Source organism: Hemitrygon akajei, chromosome 12 (genome assembly GCF_048418815.1).
Source record: "Hemitrygon akajei chromosome 12, sHemAka1.3, whole genome shotgun sequence".
NCBI lineage: Eukaryota > Metazoa > Chordata > Chondrichthyes > Myliobatiformes > Dasyatidae > Hemitrygon > Hemitrygon akajei.
Genome location: NC_133135.1, coordinates 69,722,861 through 69,741,321, shown reverse-complemented (window position 1 = coordinate 69,741,321; position 18,461 = coordinate 69,722,861). Strand labels below are relative to the sequence as shown.

At 41.0% G+C, this 18,461-nt stretch overlaps 1 protein-coding gene across 3 annotated transcripts in view; it reads left to right on the top strand.

Moving 5' to 3' along the window:
* Positions 1 to 18,461, top strand: part of LOC140737186 (calmodulin-regulated spectrin-associated protein 2-like) — a 165,407-nt gene that overhangs the window by 2,090 nt on the left and 144,856 nt on the right. For all 3 annotated transcript variants that reach the window (XM_073063429.1, XM_073063428.1, XM_073063427.1), the window contains exon 2: positions 12,049 to 12,308. In XM_073063429.1, the coding sequence (XP_072919530.1) occupies positions 12,049 to 12,308 (260 nt within the window). The remainder of the gene's footprint in view (positions 1 to 12,048; positions 12,309 to 18,461) is intronic.

The window sequence follows — 18,461 nt, the reverse complement described above, 5'->3', positions numbered from 1 at the left end:
GGTTGAGTGAACTCAGCCTTTTCTCCTTGGAGGATGAGAGTTGACCTGATAAAGGTGTATACGATGATGAGAGGCATTAATTGTGTGGATAGCCAGAAGCTTTTTCCCAAGGCTGAAATGGCTAACACGAGGGGACATAGTTTTAAGGTGCTTGGAAGTAGGTACAAAGGGGATGTCAGAGGCAAATTTTTCACACAAAGCGTGGTGGGTGCATGGAATGCGCTGGCAGTGAAGATGGTAGAGGCGGATACAATAGGGCCTTTTAAGAAACTCTTAGATAGGTACATGGAGCTTAGAAAAACAGAGGGCTATGCAGTAGGGAAATTCTAGGCTGCTGCTAGAGTGGGTTACATGGTCGGCACAACATTGTGGGCCGAAGGGCCTGTAATGTGCTGTAGATTTCTATGTTTTTCCAATGTCCTGTATGCCAGTCAGTGGTGTAGTGACATCAGCACTGGACTTTGAGGTGATTTGAATCTGGCTGGCTCCTTGCACCCTTTCCATCTAGTGCTGGGTTGAGCGTCGAGCTAGCAACTAAGCCTTGTTTTTAAAAAAACAGACAAACTGCTAAAGAAATGGCAAGGTTGCCACCACCCAGTGTGCCACAGGGCAAGGAGAGGAATAACAACAGCTTGTGCCCTGTGTGCACTGTAGATGCTTGTACTAAAGACACCAATTTGGTGAACTTGCAGTGCTGTTCTCTTATTCATTTATGATCAATACTGTATATTATCAAAGTATCTGTACTGTATACAACCTTGAGATTTATCTTCTTGCAGACAGCCACTAAAGAAGGAAACACAATTAAACCCCTTTTATTAAAAAAAACACCTTTTGTGTGGGGGGAAAAAAGAATAAATCATGCAAACAATAGAAAAGTAAGCAACTAACAGACAGAGCATTAACCACGGAGTTGCTGAAAGTGAGTCCACAGTCATGGAGCCAGTTTAGCCCTGTGGTGAGTGCTGATGGTTGTATGTCACAGGTGTAGAGTCACTTCAGCACTGAAACCCCTTGATCAAATTGTGCAAATATTTAAAAAGAACCCATGGAACATGAACGGCAGTGACTCCACAGCTGTGGCGCCTGTTCAGCGCTGGGGCAAGTGAAACCAGTGCAGCAGCCCAGTGGCTGCAGGGCATCAACTGTTCCCGAACCTGGCAGCATGGGACCCAACACTCCTGGCACCTCCTGCCCGATGGTAGTACTGGGAAGAGATGGAAACCAGTCAAACACAGGTTCTTAAAAAGGAATTCTATTGTGTTTCCTTGCTTTATGGCAGATGGCAATCAGCACCTGTTTGTTTTCCTCTCTCATCCTCGACGATTTTAATCTTGCTTGACGCTTTAATTGGTGCAGGGTAATGGAGCCTACCACGGGTTTGTGTTCTGTCATCTGCATTGACATAGCGTCCACCCCTAGCAATGGCCACCCTGGTCCTACCTATATTCTCTGGAGTCTAAATCGTTGAATCCTTAGGTTGCTGTTCCAAACTCTTTTGGAATGTGAATGGTTTAATTCATGTCACAAGATGATCCATAAATATCTTCACTTGAATTTTTTTCTTGCATAGGTAGGCTTTTCAAGGAGATTTATTGATACAAAAGTTTATTTGCTTCCAATACAGATTTTTGTGTTGGGTTAGGTGACTGTGAGGACATAACGTAGTATAACTTTTATGTTGCCATAACGTTTATGGCAACATTAATTCACCGGCTGGGTTTTTGGTTACTTCCCTTAATATCTCCTCTTTTGGTGGATTGGTGACAACTTTTGTTTCATAATGTTTCTATGAGGTTTCATAGGAGCAATCTAGTGTCTATTTGAAAACATAAAAGAACTGCAAATGCTAGAAATACTAAAAAGAGAAAGAAAATGTGCTGAAATCACACAGCAGATCAGGCGGCATCTGTGGAAAAAGAACCACAGTTAATGTTTCAGCTTGAAGCCCTTTCATCATAATCAGATTTGACCAGACTCTGGATTCCTTTCTACAGATGTTGCTTGCATTCAATTCTGTGAATGCCTTTTGTGACATGTATGAAGTTTCCATTTTCAGAACCTCTAAACTCCAAAGAGAATTCCTTTTATGGGTGGTGGGGTGGAGATGCCTCTCTACCAAAGGAGGTGTAAGGTGCCCCTTCCCTCTGCAAGTGTGTAGGTCACCCTTGGGCAAGGTGTAGCACCTGCTTAGCCCCCTGATCATGGTCACGTGAAGCCAAGGGAACAGGTGGTGGATGGTCATATCAACAACTGGTGTATATCACAAGTCCTGGTTACGTGACCACTGAAGCCAGGTAAGCCGTCTCTGAAGCATGTTGATAATGGCTGGGTCACCCATCTTGCCATTTCCTTCATCAGGGCAGTGTCTTTGCAAACCACTTCTGTAGAAAAAAATTGCTAGGAACAATCATGGTCATGGAAAGGCCATGATTGCCCATGTTATACAACATGGCATGTAACAAACAAACAAATTCCTTTTTAATAGAATTTAACTATTTGTTTAAAGTTACCAAAGAAGCTTGATGAATATAAGTATCCTTCTAAGGCAGTGCCCATCCTTTCCTCGATTGCCTTGTTTAAAATTTTCTTGTTACATTCTTGCTCCTCCCACAGCACTGTAATGCCTCTGATTAAGGATATAGTGTTTGATTATAAGATCATCTCATTTCTCATTCTTGATCATTATGTAACCAATAAGATGATTAAACCTAGCATGCTCTTTCAGCTCCTCTACACTGTCCGTCCATCTGATAAAATTAGAGAATAATTTCAACCGTTCCTCCAGCCACACCCATTTTATTTCCTCTGCCTCCCAGGGATTTTTCCTTGGCCTCCTGCTGTATCTTGTCTAAGTGCTATCCCTCGTAATCATGTACATCGGCAACACCCAGTTCCACTGTACCATCCCCAACTTTGACCTTTCACTACTCACATTATTTGGCAAACACCCAGTACTGACTTTCTTGATCTTGCCGAAAACTACCTGAATGTGAAGCAATTGCTCACAACTTTCATGGAATAATTTGTTAAGGTTCAGATTTTGTATCATTACCTATTTTCCATTCTGTGATGTTCTAGACCATGGCTCTTGCTTTAGCTTATTTGCTGATGCAGCCATCATCCATTGTTTTATTACATTGTTTTATGTTTTATTGTTTCCAATGGAAAGTTTATTCCAATGCAAATCTGACCAATCTCCCTCATTTCACATTCTGTTATCAAAATTTCTACTTCCCTTGTCCTAACACACTCATGTTTTATTCAGTTGTCTCCCATATGCTTGCTGATCTGTGTTGGCTCCTAGTTCAACGATGTTTTGAGTTTTAAAATTTTCATCTTCACTTGCATATCCTTTGATACATCTATCACTGTGGTTTGTTCCTCTTCTAATTCTGGGTTCTCGGTCAGCCTCAAAGTTAATTGCAGTGTTATCTTTAAGCTCTCAAACCACTCTGCTAATGGTTTTTGATTCCTCAACCTCTCTTTCCTTCTTTCTCTTTATCCCTTTAGAATTTTCACTCCGTCCAAGCACTTAATCATCTTCCACACTATTTCCATGTGTGGATTGGTATTCAAATTTGTTTGTAAAGCATTGTAGGATGTTTTGCTCTATTAAAGGAACAAAGGCTATCAATTGTTTCATTAAAATAAGAGAAATTATTTTCAATCTGTCACTCAAGTGCAACTTGATTAAAAGGTTGTATGAAGGTTGTAAAATTGGTGTTATACATGCATAAATATGTTTGCATAAAACATCCCTGAAACTTTAATCAAGTAGGTTTTTTACTCCTTTGCTGATAATGTTTTATTTTGCTATTTTAGTACACTTCTAACAAGTTTCTTTTCTTTCAGCAACTTGCCTGACAAATTTCAGATCACTGCATTTTTTCCAATTTTGATATTGGAAGTTTTTCCAGCCCTTGATAAACATATAATCTTCTTGATTTCCATCATCTCTGGAGCCCACATTTGAAGCAACCTCCTTTGATGGGATGGTTTTGTACCAAAGTTCTTGACTCACTAAAAGTTTAAATATTCTCAGGTTAGATCCTGAACCTAGTTCAAATCAAATTAAAAATAAAATAGACATAATTTACCATGAAGGCATCAAGTTCTGATCTTCACTTGTAGATGATTTAAAAATGACTGACTGGAAGCTTGCTTGCATTTCTGGAAATACTTTGACTCGGCAGTGTTCTTGCTTCTGAATCAGAAGACTGAATTAGGTTATTACTGCTCTAGATTCTTGAGTACAAATATGGGTTCACAGATGAAAGTGGCATTTTTCAGATAAGTCATTAAAGCAAGATCCGTCTGTTCTCTCAGATGGACATTAAAAGATGCCATGGCTTTAATTTGAAGGCCAGGAGAATTAATTCCTAGTATTTTAACTGATGCCTTTCCTATGTATTCGTCATTACAGATTATCTGGACTTACCGCTTGTAGAAGATTGCTTTGGGTAATTTGGATGCCGTGTTTCCTATATCATAACGTGCTGTAGATCTCTATGTTCTATGTTCTATGTGGAGCCTGCAAGTCAGCAGTATTTCATTGGATTGAAAACCCATTGGGCATGCTGAAAATATTTTTTTTCACCTTTTGACATTTTTGTTTTGTTATTCTCCAAAAAAGTATCTTAAGATGAAATGATAACTTACTTTAATCCTTTTCGCTCCTTATGGAGCATAGGGCCTCAACAAAAGTCCTCCACTTCCTGCGATCTCTAGCAGATGTTTTTGCAGTCTCCCAAGTTTGGCCGGCGGCTTTCAGTTCATCCAAAAGCCTACGCCTCCAGGTTTGCTTTGGGCGACCTCTTCTTCTCTTCCCTTGTGGATTCCATTCGAGTGATTGTTGAGTGAAATTCGACTGGCTTTTCCTCAAGGTGTGGCCGACCCATCTCCACTTCCTCCTCCTTATCTGGAATACAATGGGCTCTTGGTTTGCTCTCTTCCATAGGTCTAGGTTTGACACTCTGTCGTACCACTTGAGGCGGAGGATCTGCCGGAGGCATTTGTTGAGAAAGGTCTGGATCTTGTTGCAGCTGGTGTTAGTGATTCTCCATGTTTCGGATCCATATAGCAGGATGGCTTTCACATTGGAGCTGAATATATGGAGCTTAGTTTTGACAGAGATGGCCGTAGATCTCCAAACAGGTCGCAGGGTTGTGAAGGCATGTTGGGCTTTTCCGATCCTTGCTCTGATCCTCATCTGTACCTCCTGATTTACTGATTTTGCTTCCGAGGTAGGTGAATTTGTCTACATCTTCAACTAATTGTCCTTCAATCCGTAATGGCTCCTCTTGTTTGTTATTAATGCGTAGAACTTTGGTCTTCTCCTGACTGATCTTAAGGCCTACTCGCTGTGAGGTCTCTCCCAAGGAATCTACTTTCTTCTGCATATCTTGAAGCCGGTGTGAGAGAAGAGCGAGATCATCTGCAAATGCCAGGTCTTCCAATTTCCCTGTTAACGTCCACTGGATGCCTCTCTCTGAGCCAGCATAGGCTGTTCTTGTAGCCCAGTCGAGTACCACAAGACAAAGTAGAGGCGACAGCAGGCATCCCTGTCTGACTCCAGTAGTGACCAGGGACTCTTCGGACAGTCTTCCATCGTGGATGACCCTGCATGAGAAGCCATCATAAAGCTGCTTGATGATACTCACCATCTCTTCCGGTACACCATAGTGTCGTAAGATGCTCCACATTGACTTTCTGTCCAGGCTGTCAAATGCCTTCTCAAAATCAATAAAACACACATATAGTGGAGTTTGCCATTCTATTGTCTGCTCCACAATGACTCTAAGTGTAGCTATCTGGTCAATGCATGATCTCTCTTTCCTGAACCCTGCCTGCTCATCTCTAAGTCTCTGGTCAATGACGTCTTTCATCCGCTCCAAGATGACCCTGGTGAGAACTTTGCTAGGAATGAACAACAAGGTGATCCCCCTCCACTTGCCACACAGTGAAAGATCTCCAGATTTTGGCAGCTTCACAAGGAGGCCCTTCTTCCAATCTGATGGGATCTCTCCTGTTCTCCATATCAAGTTCAGCAGTATATGCAAATGGTCCACCATAACCTCTCCACCCTCTTTCAATGCATCTGCAGGAATGTTGTCTTCTGCAGCAGCCTTGCCGTTCTTCAGGCTTTTCAGGGCTTTTCGAATTTCTTGCTTGGTGACTTCACCTATATTGATGTTGAATGGGTCTCCAGGCTCCAGGTCAGGTGGGTTCTATGGTGGTGGTCTATTCAATACTTCCTGGAAGTGTTCCTTCCATCTCGCCAGCTGATCTTCAACTGAAGTGAGCAGATGGCCTGTCTTGTCTGTAACAGGTCTGTTGAAATTGCTTTTCTTCCCTCTCAAAAGTTTAGTTGTCGTGTAGAGTGCCTTGAGGTCCCCTTTACTGGCCGCTGTCTCTGCTTGCTCTGCTATTTCATTGAAGTATGACCTCTTGTCCTTTCTGAGCTGTTTCTTCACCTCCTTGGCCATCATGCTGTACCTGTTGGCGGCGATTTGTTTCTGTTGCCGGATTCTGGCCTGATTCAACTCCTGTTTGAGCTTTTACCTCTCCTCCACCTTCTGCCATGTCTCGTCCCTGATCCAAGGTTTACTGTTGACTGGTGGTCTTCCCAGTACTTCTTTGCAGGCTCCTATAGTGGCCTGCTTGAAGGTAATCCAGGCGTGTTCCGCTGTTCTCTCATCTTGTTCCTCTATTTGAAGAGCCCCAAAGCGGTTTTGCAAGGCGATGTGGAAATCTTTCTTGTTCTCTTCTATCTGTAGTTTTCTAACATCAAACTTTATTCACGTGTTCTGTTGCTTCTTCTTGGCTGACAGCTTCATCTTCAGCTTTGCAACAACCAAATGGTGGTCAGATCCAATATCTGCTCCTCTTTTGGCTCTCACATCTTGCAATGAACTTCTCCAGCGCTGGCGGACTATGACGTGATCAATCTGGTTCTCTGTTTGATGGTCAGGCGAGACCCAGGTTATCTTGTGGCAGCGTCGGTGGGGAAAGAGGGTACCTCCAATGGTCAGTTCGTTGAAGGCACAGAAGTTGGTAAGGAGTTCTCCATTTTCATTCATATTCCCCAAACCATTCTGGCCCATCTCTCTCTCCCTGCCAGTGTTATCGCTGCCTACTTTGGCATTCAGATCTCCCATGACGATCAACATATCTTGGTTAGGTACCTTTCCAACTACTGCTTGAAGCTGGGTGCAGAAGAGATCTTTTTCTTCTTCCTCTGCGTTGTTAGTTGGGGCGTAGCACAGGATAATGGATACCTTCTGGAATCTGGACTCAAACCTGGCTGTGATGATACGGTCAGACACTGGTTCCCATTCTATCAAACTTCTGGCTGCTTCAGGGCCACACCAGCCTCATGAGGGTCTTCCTCTTTTTCTTTGCCGGAATAGAGCAGAGTTTCTCCCGTCTGCAGTTTGGTCTCACCAAAAGTATTCCACCTTGCTTCGCACATGCCCAGGAGTGTGAGGTGGTATCGGTTCATTTCCTTCACTGCCTGTGCGCACCTACCTGTCTCCCAAAGCGATCTCACATTCCATGTTCCGATTAGGATAGATTTCTTCTGTGAGAGCAGCTTTGGAACCTCCATTATGGTTTTCCTCGGGTGAAGGAGGGTTGTCAGCCCTGCAGCTTCCTGACGAGTTTGGTTGCAGCGCGTCATCAGCCTCCTGAATGGGGCCCTGCTTTTCCCGAGATCTGGGTTAGTGGTTGACAGTCTGTTGACGGTTTCTGTAACAATTGCTTGTTTTACGTGAACGGGTTGTTAGCCCATTGCACAACCCCCAACCTGGAGGACCAGGGGTTTTCTGTTGGGGTCACCTTCCCCATGAAATGATAAACATCTTCCTTTTTCATCTCAGCAACATGGTTATGTAAGACAGGTAGAGGTCAATTTTAGTTTTCAATTTGGTGGCTTTTTATGTATGCAAATTTTTATGAAAATGATCTTGAAAAATATTTCATCTTAGTTTTTTATATAACTGTCCTTTTGGAAAATAAGCTTCTTTTTTTCTGTTCAATTTCACAGTTCTAAAAGCAACATTAAAATGTGTGACGTTAGTGAGAGTTTGTCAGTATTTCAAATATATTTAGTTATTTAAGGCTCCAAATTGCAGGTGGTAAAAGAAGCTTTGGTGCCTAATTTAACAGTAATAAATCACAAATTAACTAGGATATATTGGAACAGGATACATTGCTGTATATATATCTCAAATTATGTTTGCATGATATTTTTTGTTATGCTGATTAGAGAGAACAGTTGAAGGTTTATGTCCTCCCTAATCATTTGAGGTAAATTAAAGGTGGGAGTTAACAGCCTCTTTCAGATATTCCACCGCATGGAACTAGAGTTCAGGAGAGTAAAACCAGAGTCTGAAAATTTTAAAGCAGAAATATTCAGAGGTGTACATTTTAATTGCAGTAATAGAGTTATGTAATACCTTTAAATCCAGTTTAAAGAATTAACACAAAGCATTTCATAAGAGCTGTATCAAACAAACATATAGTTCAGGAGAGATATTAGAGCAGCTGAACAAAGCCTGGTGCAAGATGTAGATTTGAATGAACATCTTAAAGGATGAAATGGGTAAAGAAGCAGAATGATGTTGGAGGTAGGAGCTGGAGGTTCAAAGTTTTAAAAATCTTAGCTGCTGAAGAAATATCTCCCACTAAGACCTATCAAGTTCTAGGAAACACAGTAATCCAGAATTGGAGGAGCATAGATGCTGTGTGCTGTGATAAACCTTGGAATTGTCAGTGTTCTTGTGAAAAGTTACCTGGTGTTCAGGTGTTGGTGCAGCAAGCATATGAAAATAAGAGGGAGTCAAAGAGGAAGTGAAGGTGTGAGCAGGGGAAGTAATTCTCTGGCTATGACTGGATAGATAAGAATCGAATGAGAGAACAGACCTATCCAGCACGGTGCAAGTAGAGCAGCTTTTTTGGAGGATGGAGTGGTTGATGTGTTAAAAGGCTGCATACAAGTGCAGAGAGGGGTTATTACTGTATAAATTCATTGGATGTTATCAGCTCCTTTGATCAGAGCTGTACAGTAGCAGGGAAGCTACCTGTTAACAAGTGGTTCAAACAGGAGCTCTTTAACATGAGTACAAAATTGGGACACTGCAGGATGTAGGTTAAATAGTTACTCTGCTGAGCAAGTGAGACTGGCACAGCAAAACAATCTGCTGCAAGACCTCAGCAGATACCGTATTTGGGAGGAAAGAAATTATTAATGTTTTTTGTTGAATTGCTGAATAGGACTTTTGCAGGATTTCAACCTGAAGCCTCAAGTTCAAGTTTAATTATCATTCAACCATACGTGAATATCCAGGAGTACAGCTAAATGAAACAGCGTCCTCCAGGGCCAAGGTACAAGGCACAGTACCAACAGTCATACACTGCACTAAGCAGATATAAGGTGGCAGTAAACATACAGTCACACAAAAACATATATAGCCAAGTTCCTGAGTGACATGTCCTGTAAATTGACGGTGCATGGGTGTTACTGGCAAGAACAAGCAGTTCTGAGCAGCCTGCAGACGAATGTATGCATGCACACACTTAATGCAGCTTGTCTTCAGCTGAGTGAACACTGGAAGACAGCAATGATGGGAGAGGCCAGCCGCCAACTCAGCAGGAAATCCATGCTCTGACATCTCCTCTCGTGGACTGCTGCAACAGGCAAGAGTGCAGCTTGAGCCCTAGTCCTTGTGACAGTCAGGGCCATGCAGCTGCTTTGCCTTCGGTCTCGCCAATGAACAAGGGAAACAGATTTGCAGTATTTTACATTAACGAGCAAATGCAAGAGAAATGCCCAAGAAAATCACTTGTTTGACTGCACACCACCTTGGTGCACCAACTCTGATGCCTTTCTGTAACGGGCAGTAAAACAGTCCAGCTCCTCCGCCAATAAGCAGCTTGTCAACGGGGTAAAAGCTGCTGTACTTGAAGTTCTTAATGTCTGGCACTGTCTTGTGATCATAAAAAAGACGAGAACACTTTTGGTTGGTCCTGAAGAGGCAGCTGCTTCCGACCGTGCCTCCACCTTGCATATCAGTTCTTTTCCGCCAGTAATGCTGCTTATCCTGTTCAGTTTCTGCAGCAGATTGTTTGTTGACTCTGCTGAGTTCTGCAGGTCGTGAGTTTTTTTTCAAATGTTAGTGTGATGATTATGAAATATTCAGCAAAGATAAATACCAAGAAACTTGCACTACTGGAAAGTCAAATGATTGACTTTAAGAACAGTGAGTGCTTGGATTCATTTGCTTGGCAACGTATTGAAGCCTTTTATAGACACTTTAGATCAAGTTGAATGCAATGAAGGGAAAACTAAGAGGATGAAGCTAATTGGGTTACATAATCTTTCCTTCTCTGTGACCTCTAATACTGCTTGTCTGTACACCCAATCGCAACAAATGTGCTTTAGCCAAACTGACAGGGATAAACAGGAACAAACAGATAGATTTTCAATTTATTAAAAAAATAATGTAAATGGCATCATTTTAATCTCAACATTGTAATTAATATATCCTGTGAATAATTGTTCAGAAGCTCTTTTTTACAGAACATTTTGTGTGAAAATGCTTTTAGTTTTTAGCAGCATATGATTTCACATTTTTCAGTAATGAACAGAATGTCTTAAAATATTGCCCTTTTTTAATATACTCTAAGTAAAATTAAGTTGGAATAATATCTGATACATTGATCACATTTGTAATTTTTGTATTCATAGAAAAGAGAAATTAGCTCATCTGGAACAAATAGGGCAGTTTATAATATGGTGTCATTGCAGTTACTGGATATTGGCAATTATTTCTTGTCATAGTTAGTCCCGTTTGAATGCAATTTTATTCTTCCATTATGTTAAGCTTCTGTATAATTGGTTTTGGCTAACTTTTCAACCTTATACTATTTCTACATAAGGTACTGTATTTATTTTGGTTTTCAAAGTTTGCCGATGGACTTCACTTTCCCAAGACAGATTTATAAAATTATATATTCTGTTTCAAATAATTTTCAAACTCTAATGGGACTGCATTTTTCTATTCCTTATATTGGGCCTGAACCTACTGGGAAGGGCAGTAGTTCAGTCTGGAACTGCTGACGTTTCTCCACCCACTTCCCTTTCCCTCTCCCCATCCTCTTAAGTTTCGGGAAGTTCAAATCTCAGCTCACGCACAAAAATGCAGAGCTTGCTGGCTATTCTACACTGGGGCTTTAGCCAACTGAAATGCAGTGTGAGAGAGCTCAACTTCCTGCAACATCTGATAGTTACTTTGTGGAATTTTCCTACCGAATTTGAGCCAGATTAGATCTGCCACAAGGAACATCAAGTCATTCATTGTGATGCAGAGAGTAAGAATTTGGCTTGATAATTTCGTGGATTAATTGAGTTTGTTTTCAGTTGTTTAAGAGCATTATAAATATTTTAATTTGTATTTTTCTTAAACTGTTCAATCAATTAATTAAGTTTTAAATAGGCTTTTAATGCCCAGAACTTTCAGAAACATTCATTATCTTCAACAGGTTTGGAAGTCGATTAAGCCTGAGTATACGGTTACCTGGTGGTCTTACCTGGTGGTTCTGGACCTCTTGTATGATGGTTGATTCATATAGCATTTGACCCAGCAGTTCTGTAGAGGGTGCTGTTATTGAATGAAGTGCTTTAGGAAAATGCCATGTCCAAAGCAGAAATGTGGAAGAATTTCACCAAATAGAGTGGGAATTTGTTATTTTAGGGGAAAAAAACTGGAATAATTTTCAAATGAGTTGAAATTAGAGGAGATTTGAAAAAGTCTTGAGTTTATAAATATTTTTGTCAGTAAATGTCAAAAAAATTTCTTCTTCCCAGTGATTGTAAGTGCTGAATGTTCTTGACATTTAAAATTTACTTAAATAATTTAAATGGTTAAAGAGTTCTAAAATAAAAAAAACACAAAACATTGTTGAATCAGAGAAAATAAAATGTTTTCCAGCTTTTTTGAGTTCTTTATGCAAATTACTGATTATGTCTTTGTTTTTATTATTAAGATCATGTACCAGAGGAACTTAGAGAACCATTTTACACAGACCAGTATGAACAGGAACACATTAAGCCACCTGTTGTCAACCTGCTTCTTTCTGCTGAGTTGTACTGCCGTGCTGGGAGCCTGATCTTGAAAAGTGATGCTGCCAAACCACTACTGGGTCATGACGCAGTTGTACAGGCGCTTGCACAGAAGGGTCTTTATGTCACAGAGCAGGAGAAACTGGTGACAGAGAGAGATCTTCGCAAGAAACCTATTCAGATGGTGAGTATTTGAAAGAGATCAAATTGCCTTTGAGTTGTTATGACACAAATGTACTTCTTTCTTATACTCTTTGTTATCTTAATTTGTCTTCAGAGCTAAGATTTGTATGAAAAATGTTATACAGGATTTGAAGCTATGGCGTATTGTATTGCGTGAAATTAGTTTATTCCATTTGGTTTTGTTTGTATTGTTGAGCAAAATGGATGATTTATTCATGTGCATCAAATTAGACTTGTGTAGTTATGGTTTTCAGACACATGCAGAGGCAGAAAGGTTAAGGCAATGGAGATACACTTCAATTATGATGATGGTGCCAGTGAAAGAAAATGCATGTGGAAAAATAATTATTTTAACTCTTTTACTGACAAAGGGTTCTTGATTTTTTTTTCAACCACATGAATGAACCATATTGCTATACTCTTTGTATGCCACCTGGTCCTCCACCTTTGGCAGAAACCCAGAGTTGAGGAAGGGCCTGCCAAAGCTTTAGGCTAATTCAGGAGAGAAGATGGTAAAATATTTTTGCAGTCCATCATTCTTGTTTTAAACTTCTTCATGGCTTAACTATCCTGTGATTTCTTCAGGCCCTCTTTTTCTTCAGGGTATCTTATTTATGCAGTTCTGTTTACTTAAGTATCCTTAATTTTAATCACTTCATGTTGGGAGCTGTGCCTTTAGCTGCCAGGGCCCAATTCAGATGCCCTATACTGTGATCCTTAAAATGTGTCAATCTCCAATCTGCCCCAAGCGGATTGGAATAAAATTCTGCTTGATGACTGTCTTGACAAATGGCTCAGGATGTGCAATTACATGCAAGATGTTGCACCATGCTTTTATTAGCACCTATGAAGCTGATAGTTACATGCTAGAGATGTAAATTCCCTATTCAGCAGGACTCACTCTAGGTTCTGTTTGAAGATCTGGAGATTTCAGTTTAACCTTGATTCAATTGTAAATGTAAGAATTCACTTCCAGGGGTGATGTACAGCAAGGCTGTGAGGTGTTAAGGACTCCTAAAAATGAAGTCAGTGTATTAAGGGATGATATCTGGGTGTGGGAGTGTTTTTGTTCAAAGTCAGTCATTTCAGTCGAAGACTCTGTAACAGATGTTTTTTTAAAACAGTATCCCAGGCCCAATTATCATCAGTTGCTTCATCAAGTGTTTTAACATAAGGTCAGACCATTTTAAGCTCCCCCTATAATGAAATCTAGCGAGATCTGGGTAAGTTTCAGGGCAATAAATGAAAAGATATTGTTACAAAAGAATTAGACATGATCTTTTAAATAGTCATCTCCTACAGTGTTCAGCAACATAATCATCACCAGGTCTTCCATTATTACCAGGTGCCATCATTTAATTGAAATTTAGCCATTGGACTGCAGATGTAACTGAACTTGAACTTCTACAAGTGAAACTGAAAAATAAAAGTTTCATTTATTTCTATTGTGCACAATATTTGTAAATAAATGCATTACAAGATGTAGTTATTTGTTTTACAATATGTTTTATATACACCTATTCTGTGGATGGAGCATATTGATTCTTTGTGAATGCCTGTGCAAACCAAGCCTCCTTTGTCAGAAGTGTCATACAGCAATAGAAGATTCATACACTGTTTTACAATATTTGTGTTTGTGAAATTGTTTTATGGTTGGTGAAGTAATGAGGTTGCACTTGGCTTATGATATGGCAGCACTGAGTGTACTAGGAAGGAATGGATCATGAAAGATTCATCTCCTGAAACATAAAGGGATTAGCATTTTATTTGCTGGATTGATTTTTGTCGTCTGTGACTGGAATATACCCCAAATAGAAAGTAATTTTGTCTTGCCGTTGTTTCATGGATTCTCATTGATTCTTTGATTCAACAGAATTAAAGACTTCAGCACAAAAATCGAGTCAGGCGCAGCTTAATTCAATCAAATGATATTCTTTTCTGTGCCACTTTAGCTAAAGTGCCGAAACCAATGTTAAGATAGGAAATAACATCTTATATAAGTCAATTGTTTATCTGTTAATTTAGCAAACAGTAATCTTTGTAACTTCCTAGAGCCAGCACATTAGAGGTGAAGCCTATTGAATCCATGAAGATTGTTAATAATAGTGGTCCAGTTTATACCATGCTCTTCTTTTTTGTACACCTTTCAAGTGCTGTTTTAAAAATATAATTGAATCTGCTTTCACCCATATTTGTCTTATCCCATGGCGTCGGGTCTCAGTAGTAGTTATAGGTGACCAAACACAACATTGGCGACGAGGTGCTGTATTATATCGATGTGATAATTTCAGAAGACTTGCATGCAATTCTACAACAGCAGCAAGCTCAAATTGAGGCAGCCCAGCTGAAGGAATTGAAACCTTGACCAGCAGGTTGTCAGTGAGTCCAACAACATCGGTGTCTTAACACTGAGCAGAACCAGTGGTGCATCCATTACCAACTTTCAGTTTGATGCTGTGTTGGGAGTTGTGTTTGAATCATGGTTCAAATATCACGAAGATATATTCCAGGTCAAATTTGGCAATAAAGATGACTCATGGAAGACACACACTTTGCTCTGAAAACTGGGTATTCCTGAACACAAGCATTATTTCAAATTCATTCTGCCTAAGAAACCACTTGGCCTTTCATTTGACGAAACTGTCCAACAACTCCAAAGCATTTTTGGAGAGTGGTCGTCTCTCTTCAGTGTTCACTACCATTGCCTGAAACTCATCAAAAAAGATACTGATGACTTCATCACATATGTATGCTGGTGTCATCAATCACAAAAGCGAAAAGTTCAAGCTGGGTAACATGATGGAATTACAGTTCAAATGTCTGATTTTTTTTGGTGTGGATTTCAGGCACCCGGTGATGCAGAAATTTGCAAACGGCTCCTGGCCAGTCTGGAGCAAGTTCCTGATATGTCTCTGCAAGCTGATACTCGAGAATGTCAGCATTCGATCAGCTTGAAATACGATTCCAACCTGGTCGAACAGAATCATGTCAGTGCTGCTTCTGATTATCCAGACATCATCACTCATCAGCTCTCCAAGCGGACAAACACAGCTTGTTGGAATTGCGGTTCATGGCATTATGCAGGAAACAGCCAATACAAGAAACACTTTTGCAGCAAATGCTAATGGTTACAAAGAAGGCTTTTGCTATCCTTCACTGTCTTCTAGGTCAGTGAAACACAAGGACAAAAAATTTTAAAAGCCATCAAAATCTACAAGGAATTTAATGGTCACATTCAAAGTTGACTTTGCCCTCCCAGGAGAAGTTAAATCAACTAATTATGTACAGTTAATTAGTCAAGCTACAACCTGATATGACTTCAGACATCACCACTATTTCCAAATGCACGTGGTGGGCAGTAGGGTCCCAAGAGTCAAATCAGAATCAGGTTTATTATCACTAGCATATGATGTGAAAGTTGTTAACTTAGCAGCAGCAGTTCAATAATCTAGCACAGAGAGAGAGAAAAATAATAATAATAAATAAAATAAAACATAATAAATAAATAAGTAAATCAATTATATATATTGAATAGATTATTAAAAAATGTGCAAAAATAGAAATACTGTAGATTAAAAAAAGTGAGATAGTGTCCAAAGCTTCAATGTCCATTTAGGAATCGGATGGCAGAGGAAAAGAACCTGTTCCTGAATCGCTGAGTGTGTCCCTTCAGGCTTCCGTATCTCCTACCTGATGGTAACAGTGAGAAAAGTGCATGCCCTGGGTGCTGGAGGTCTTTAATAATGGACGCTGCCTTTCTGAGACACCACTCCCTAAAGATGTCCTGGATACTTTGTAGTTTAGTACCCAAGATGGAGCTGACTAGATTTACAACCTTCTGCAGCTTCTTTTGGTCCTGTGCAGTAGCCCCCCCCCCACCCCATACCAGACAGTGATGCAGCCTGTCAGAATGCTCTCCATGGTACAACTATAGAAGTTTGTGATCAACTCATCTCACCACCTACAATCGTCGTGGCTATCTCTCAACGTCGAAGATGATGGTCTTTGTTCCGTTTCCACAGAGCGAAGACACCTGTGTGTGTATTTGTTTAATGTGTACTTGATGTTGCACTCCAAGAAGCACACAATACTTCACAAATCAACCAACTGATTCCAATGGCACGGAAACCACGACGATTGGAGCTGATGGATTTGTTGCAGCCTTCCTCCGCCTTCACAGCCATTGAGTTTGAAGTAACTTCGTTCGCCTGTTCCACCATTGAGGTCTTGGTTGGATTGTTCTTTGGCAATAAGGTCGACCTCACCCTCGACCTTACTGCCATAGGTGACTCTACCAGGAGCATAGCTCCAGACGGCATCGTTCTTGAGATCTCAGGACCAGGCAAGCTTCTCCACCACAACAAGGTGACAATCCACGGAGATGCATCAGTGGAACACTCCAGCTGATTGGCCAGTTGCACTGCATGGTGAAACTGAAGAGTAACCAAGTCAATGTGTGTGTTACCTGACGGACCAGCCAGATCTGAATGTCCTTGGTATTGACTGGATGGACAAGTTTGATCTCTGGAGCATTACTCTGGATGAGGTCTGTACGAAGATATTGGCCATTTGGATCATGTCATTTGATGCCATGCTACCACCAATACGTGAGACCGTACAACAATTACAACAGCACTGTGCAGCAGTGTTTCAAGAAGGTTTTGGTTGCTGTACCAGACTGCAAGCAGAACTCCATCTCTGTCCAGGCACAAAGCCAGTCTTCTGTCCCAAAAGACCCGTACCATACACAGCCTTACCAATCGCGGTGCACGAGCTGGGCCGCCTGCAACAAGCCAGTGTGATCAAAGCTGTCAACTACTCGTGTTGGGCAGCTCCAATAGTCACGATAAAGAAAGCCAACAGTACAGTGATGTCATGTGCAGGCTTCTCAGCTGGTCCTAGCGTGGCTCTGGAGACATAGCCATACCCATTACTGGTACTGGTAGAAGTCTTTGCCAAACTGAATGGTGGTTGCTATTTTGTGAAGTTGGATTTGGCTGAAGCCTACCTCCAGGTAGAAGTGGGGAAAATTCACAGGAGCTTCTCGCCATTACAAGACATAAATGGTTGTATTCAATCCTCCTTTTGCCTTTTTGGGTAAGGCCAGCTCCTTCAATTTTCAAACAGCTTATGGACAGTGTTGCTGCTGACCTCATTGACTTCATTGTGGTGGGCATGGATCAGGCAGATCTAAGCAATGCCTGGTCTACACTTCAAACAAACTACAAAAGTTTGGATTGTGAGGCAGAGAAATACAGCCTCCTGATGTCTTCAATCAGGTACCCGGTTGTCGCCCAGAAGCCGACAACATCCCTGCTATCTTAAAGATGTCTCCACCATCAGATGTCAGCACCTTATGATCATTTTTGAACACCATCAGTCATTATTTAGCATTTCTCCCAGCAATGCACCCGCCATGTGGAAATGGTCCGTACAATGCCAAGAGGCTTTTGATCAGGTGAAGAATATGCTGTCATCCAACCTTTTGGTGCATTTTAACCCAGAGTTGTCAATCGTTGTCACGACATATGCGTCCAGCTATGGGGTGGGAGCTGTTATATCCCGTATCTTTCCTGATGGTTCCAATAAAGCTGTTATGCATGCAGCCCAATCATTGACCACAGCAGAAAGGAACGATGGACAAATTGAGAGGGAAGCTCTGGGAATCATCTTTGCTCTGAAGAAATTCCAAAAAATGTTTTATAGCAGACACTTCATTCTGTTTACTGATCACAAGCTATTGTTGTCCATCTTCGGGTCTAAGAAAGGCGTCCCACTGTATGCAGTTAACCATTTGCAAAGGTGAGCAATGATGGAATTGGCCTAAAAGGTTGAAATCAAGTACACATCAACCCAGGAACTTGGTCAGGCAGCTGCCCTTTCCAGACTTATGAATCAGCATAAAAGCCCTGGCAAGAAGCTTTGTGTACTGCCTGGGTGTGGATGAAGATATCACGTCCTTATGCAATTAGTGTACTCAGTGCTCTATGGCAGCAAAGATTGCAAGCAGAACCTCAAGCTACCAGATCTTGGAATTGAGTACATATTGACTCCATTGGTCCAATCGTGGGTGTACCAACCTTGTCCTGGTTGACACCTATTCCAAATGGCCAGAAATATTATCTATGAAGTCAACATTGACAGAGGCTACCAT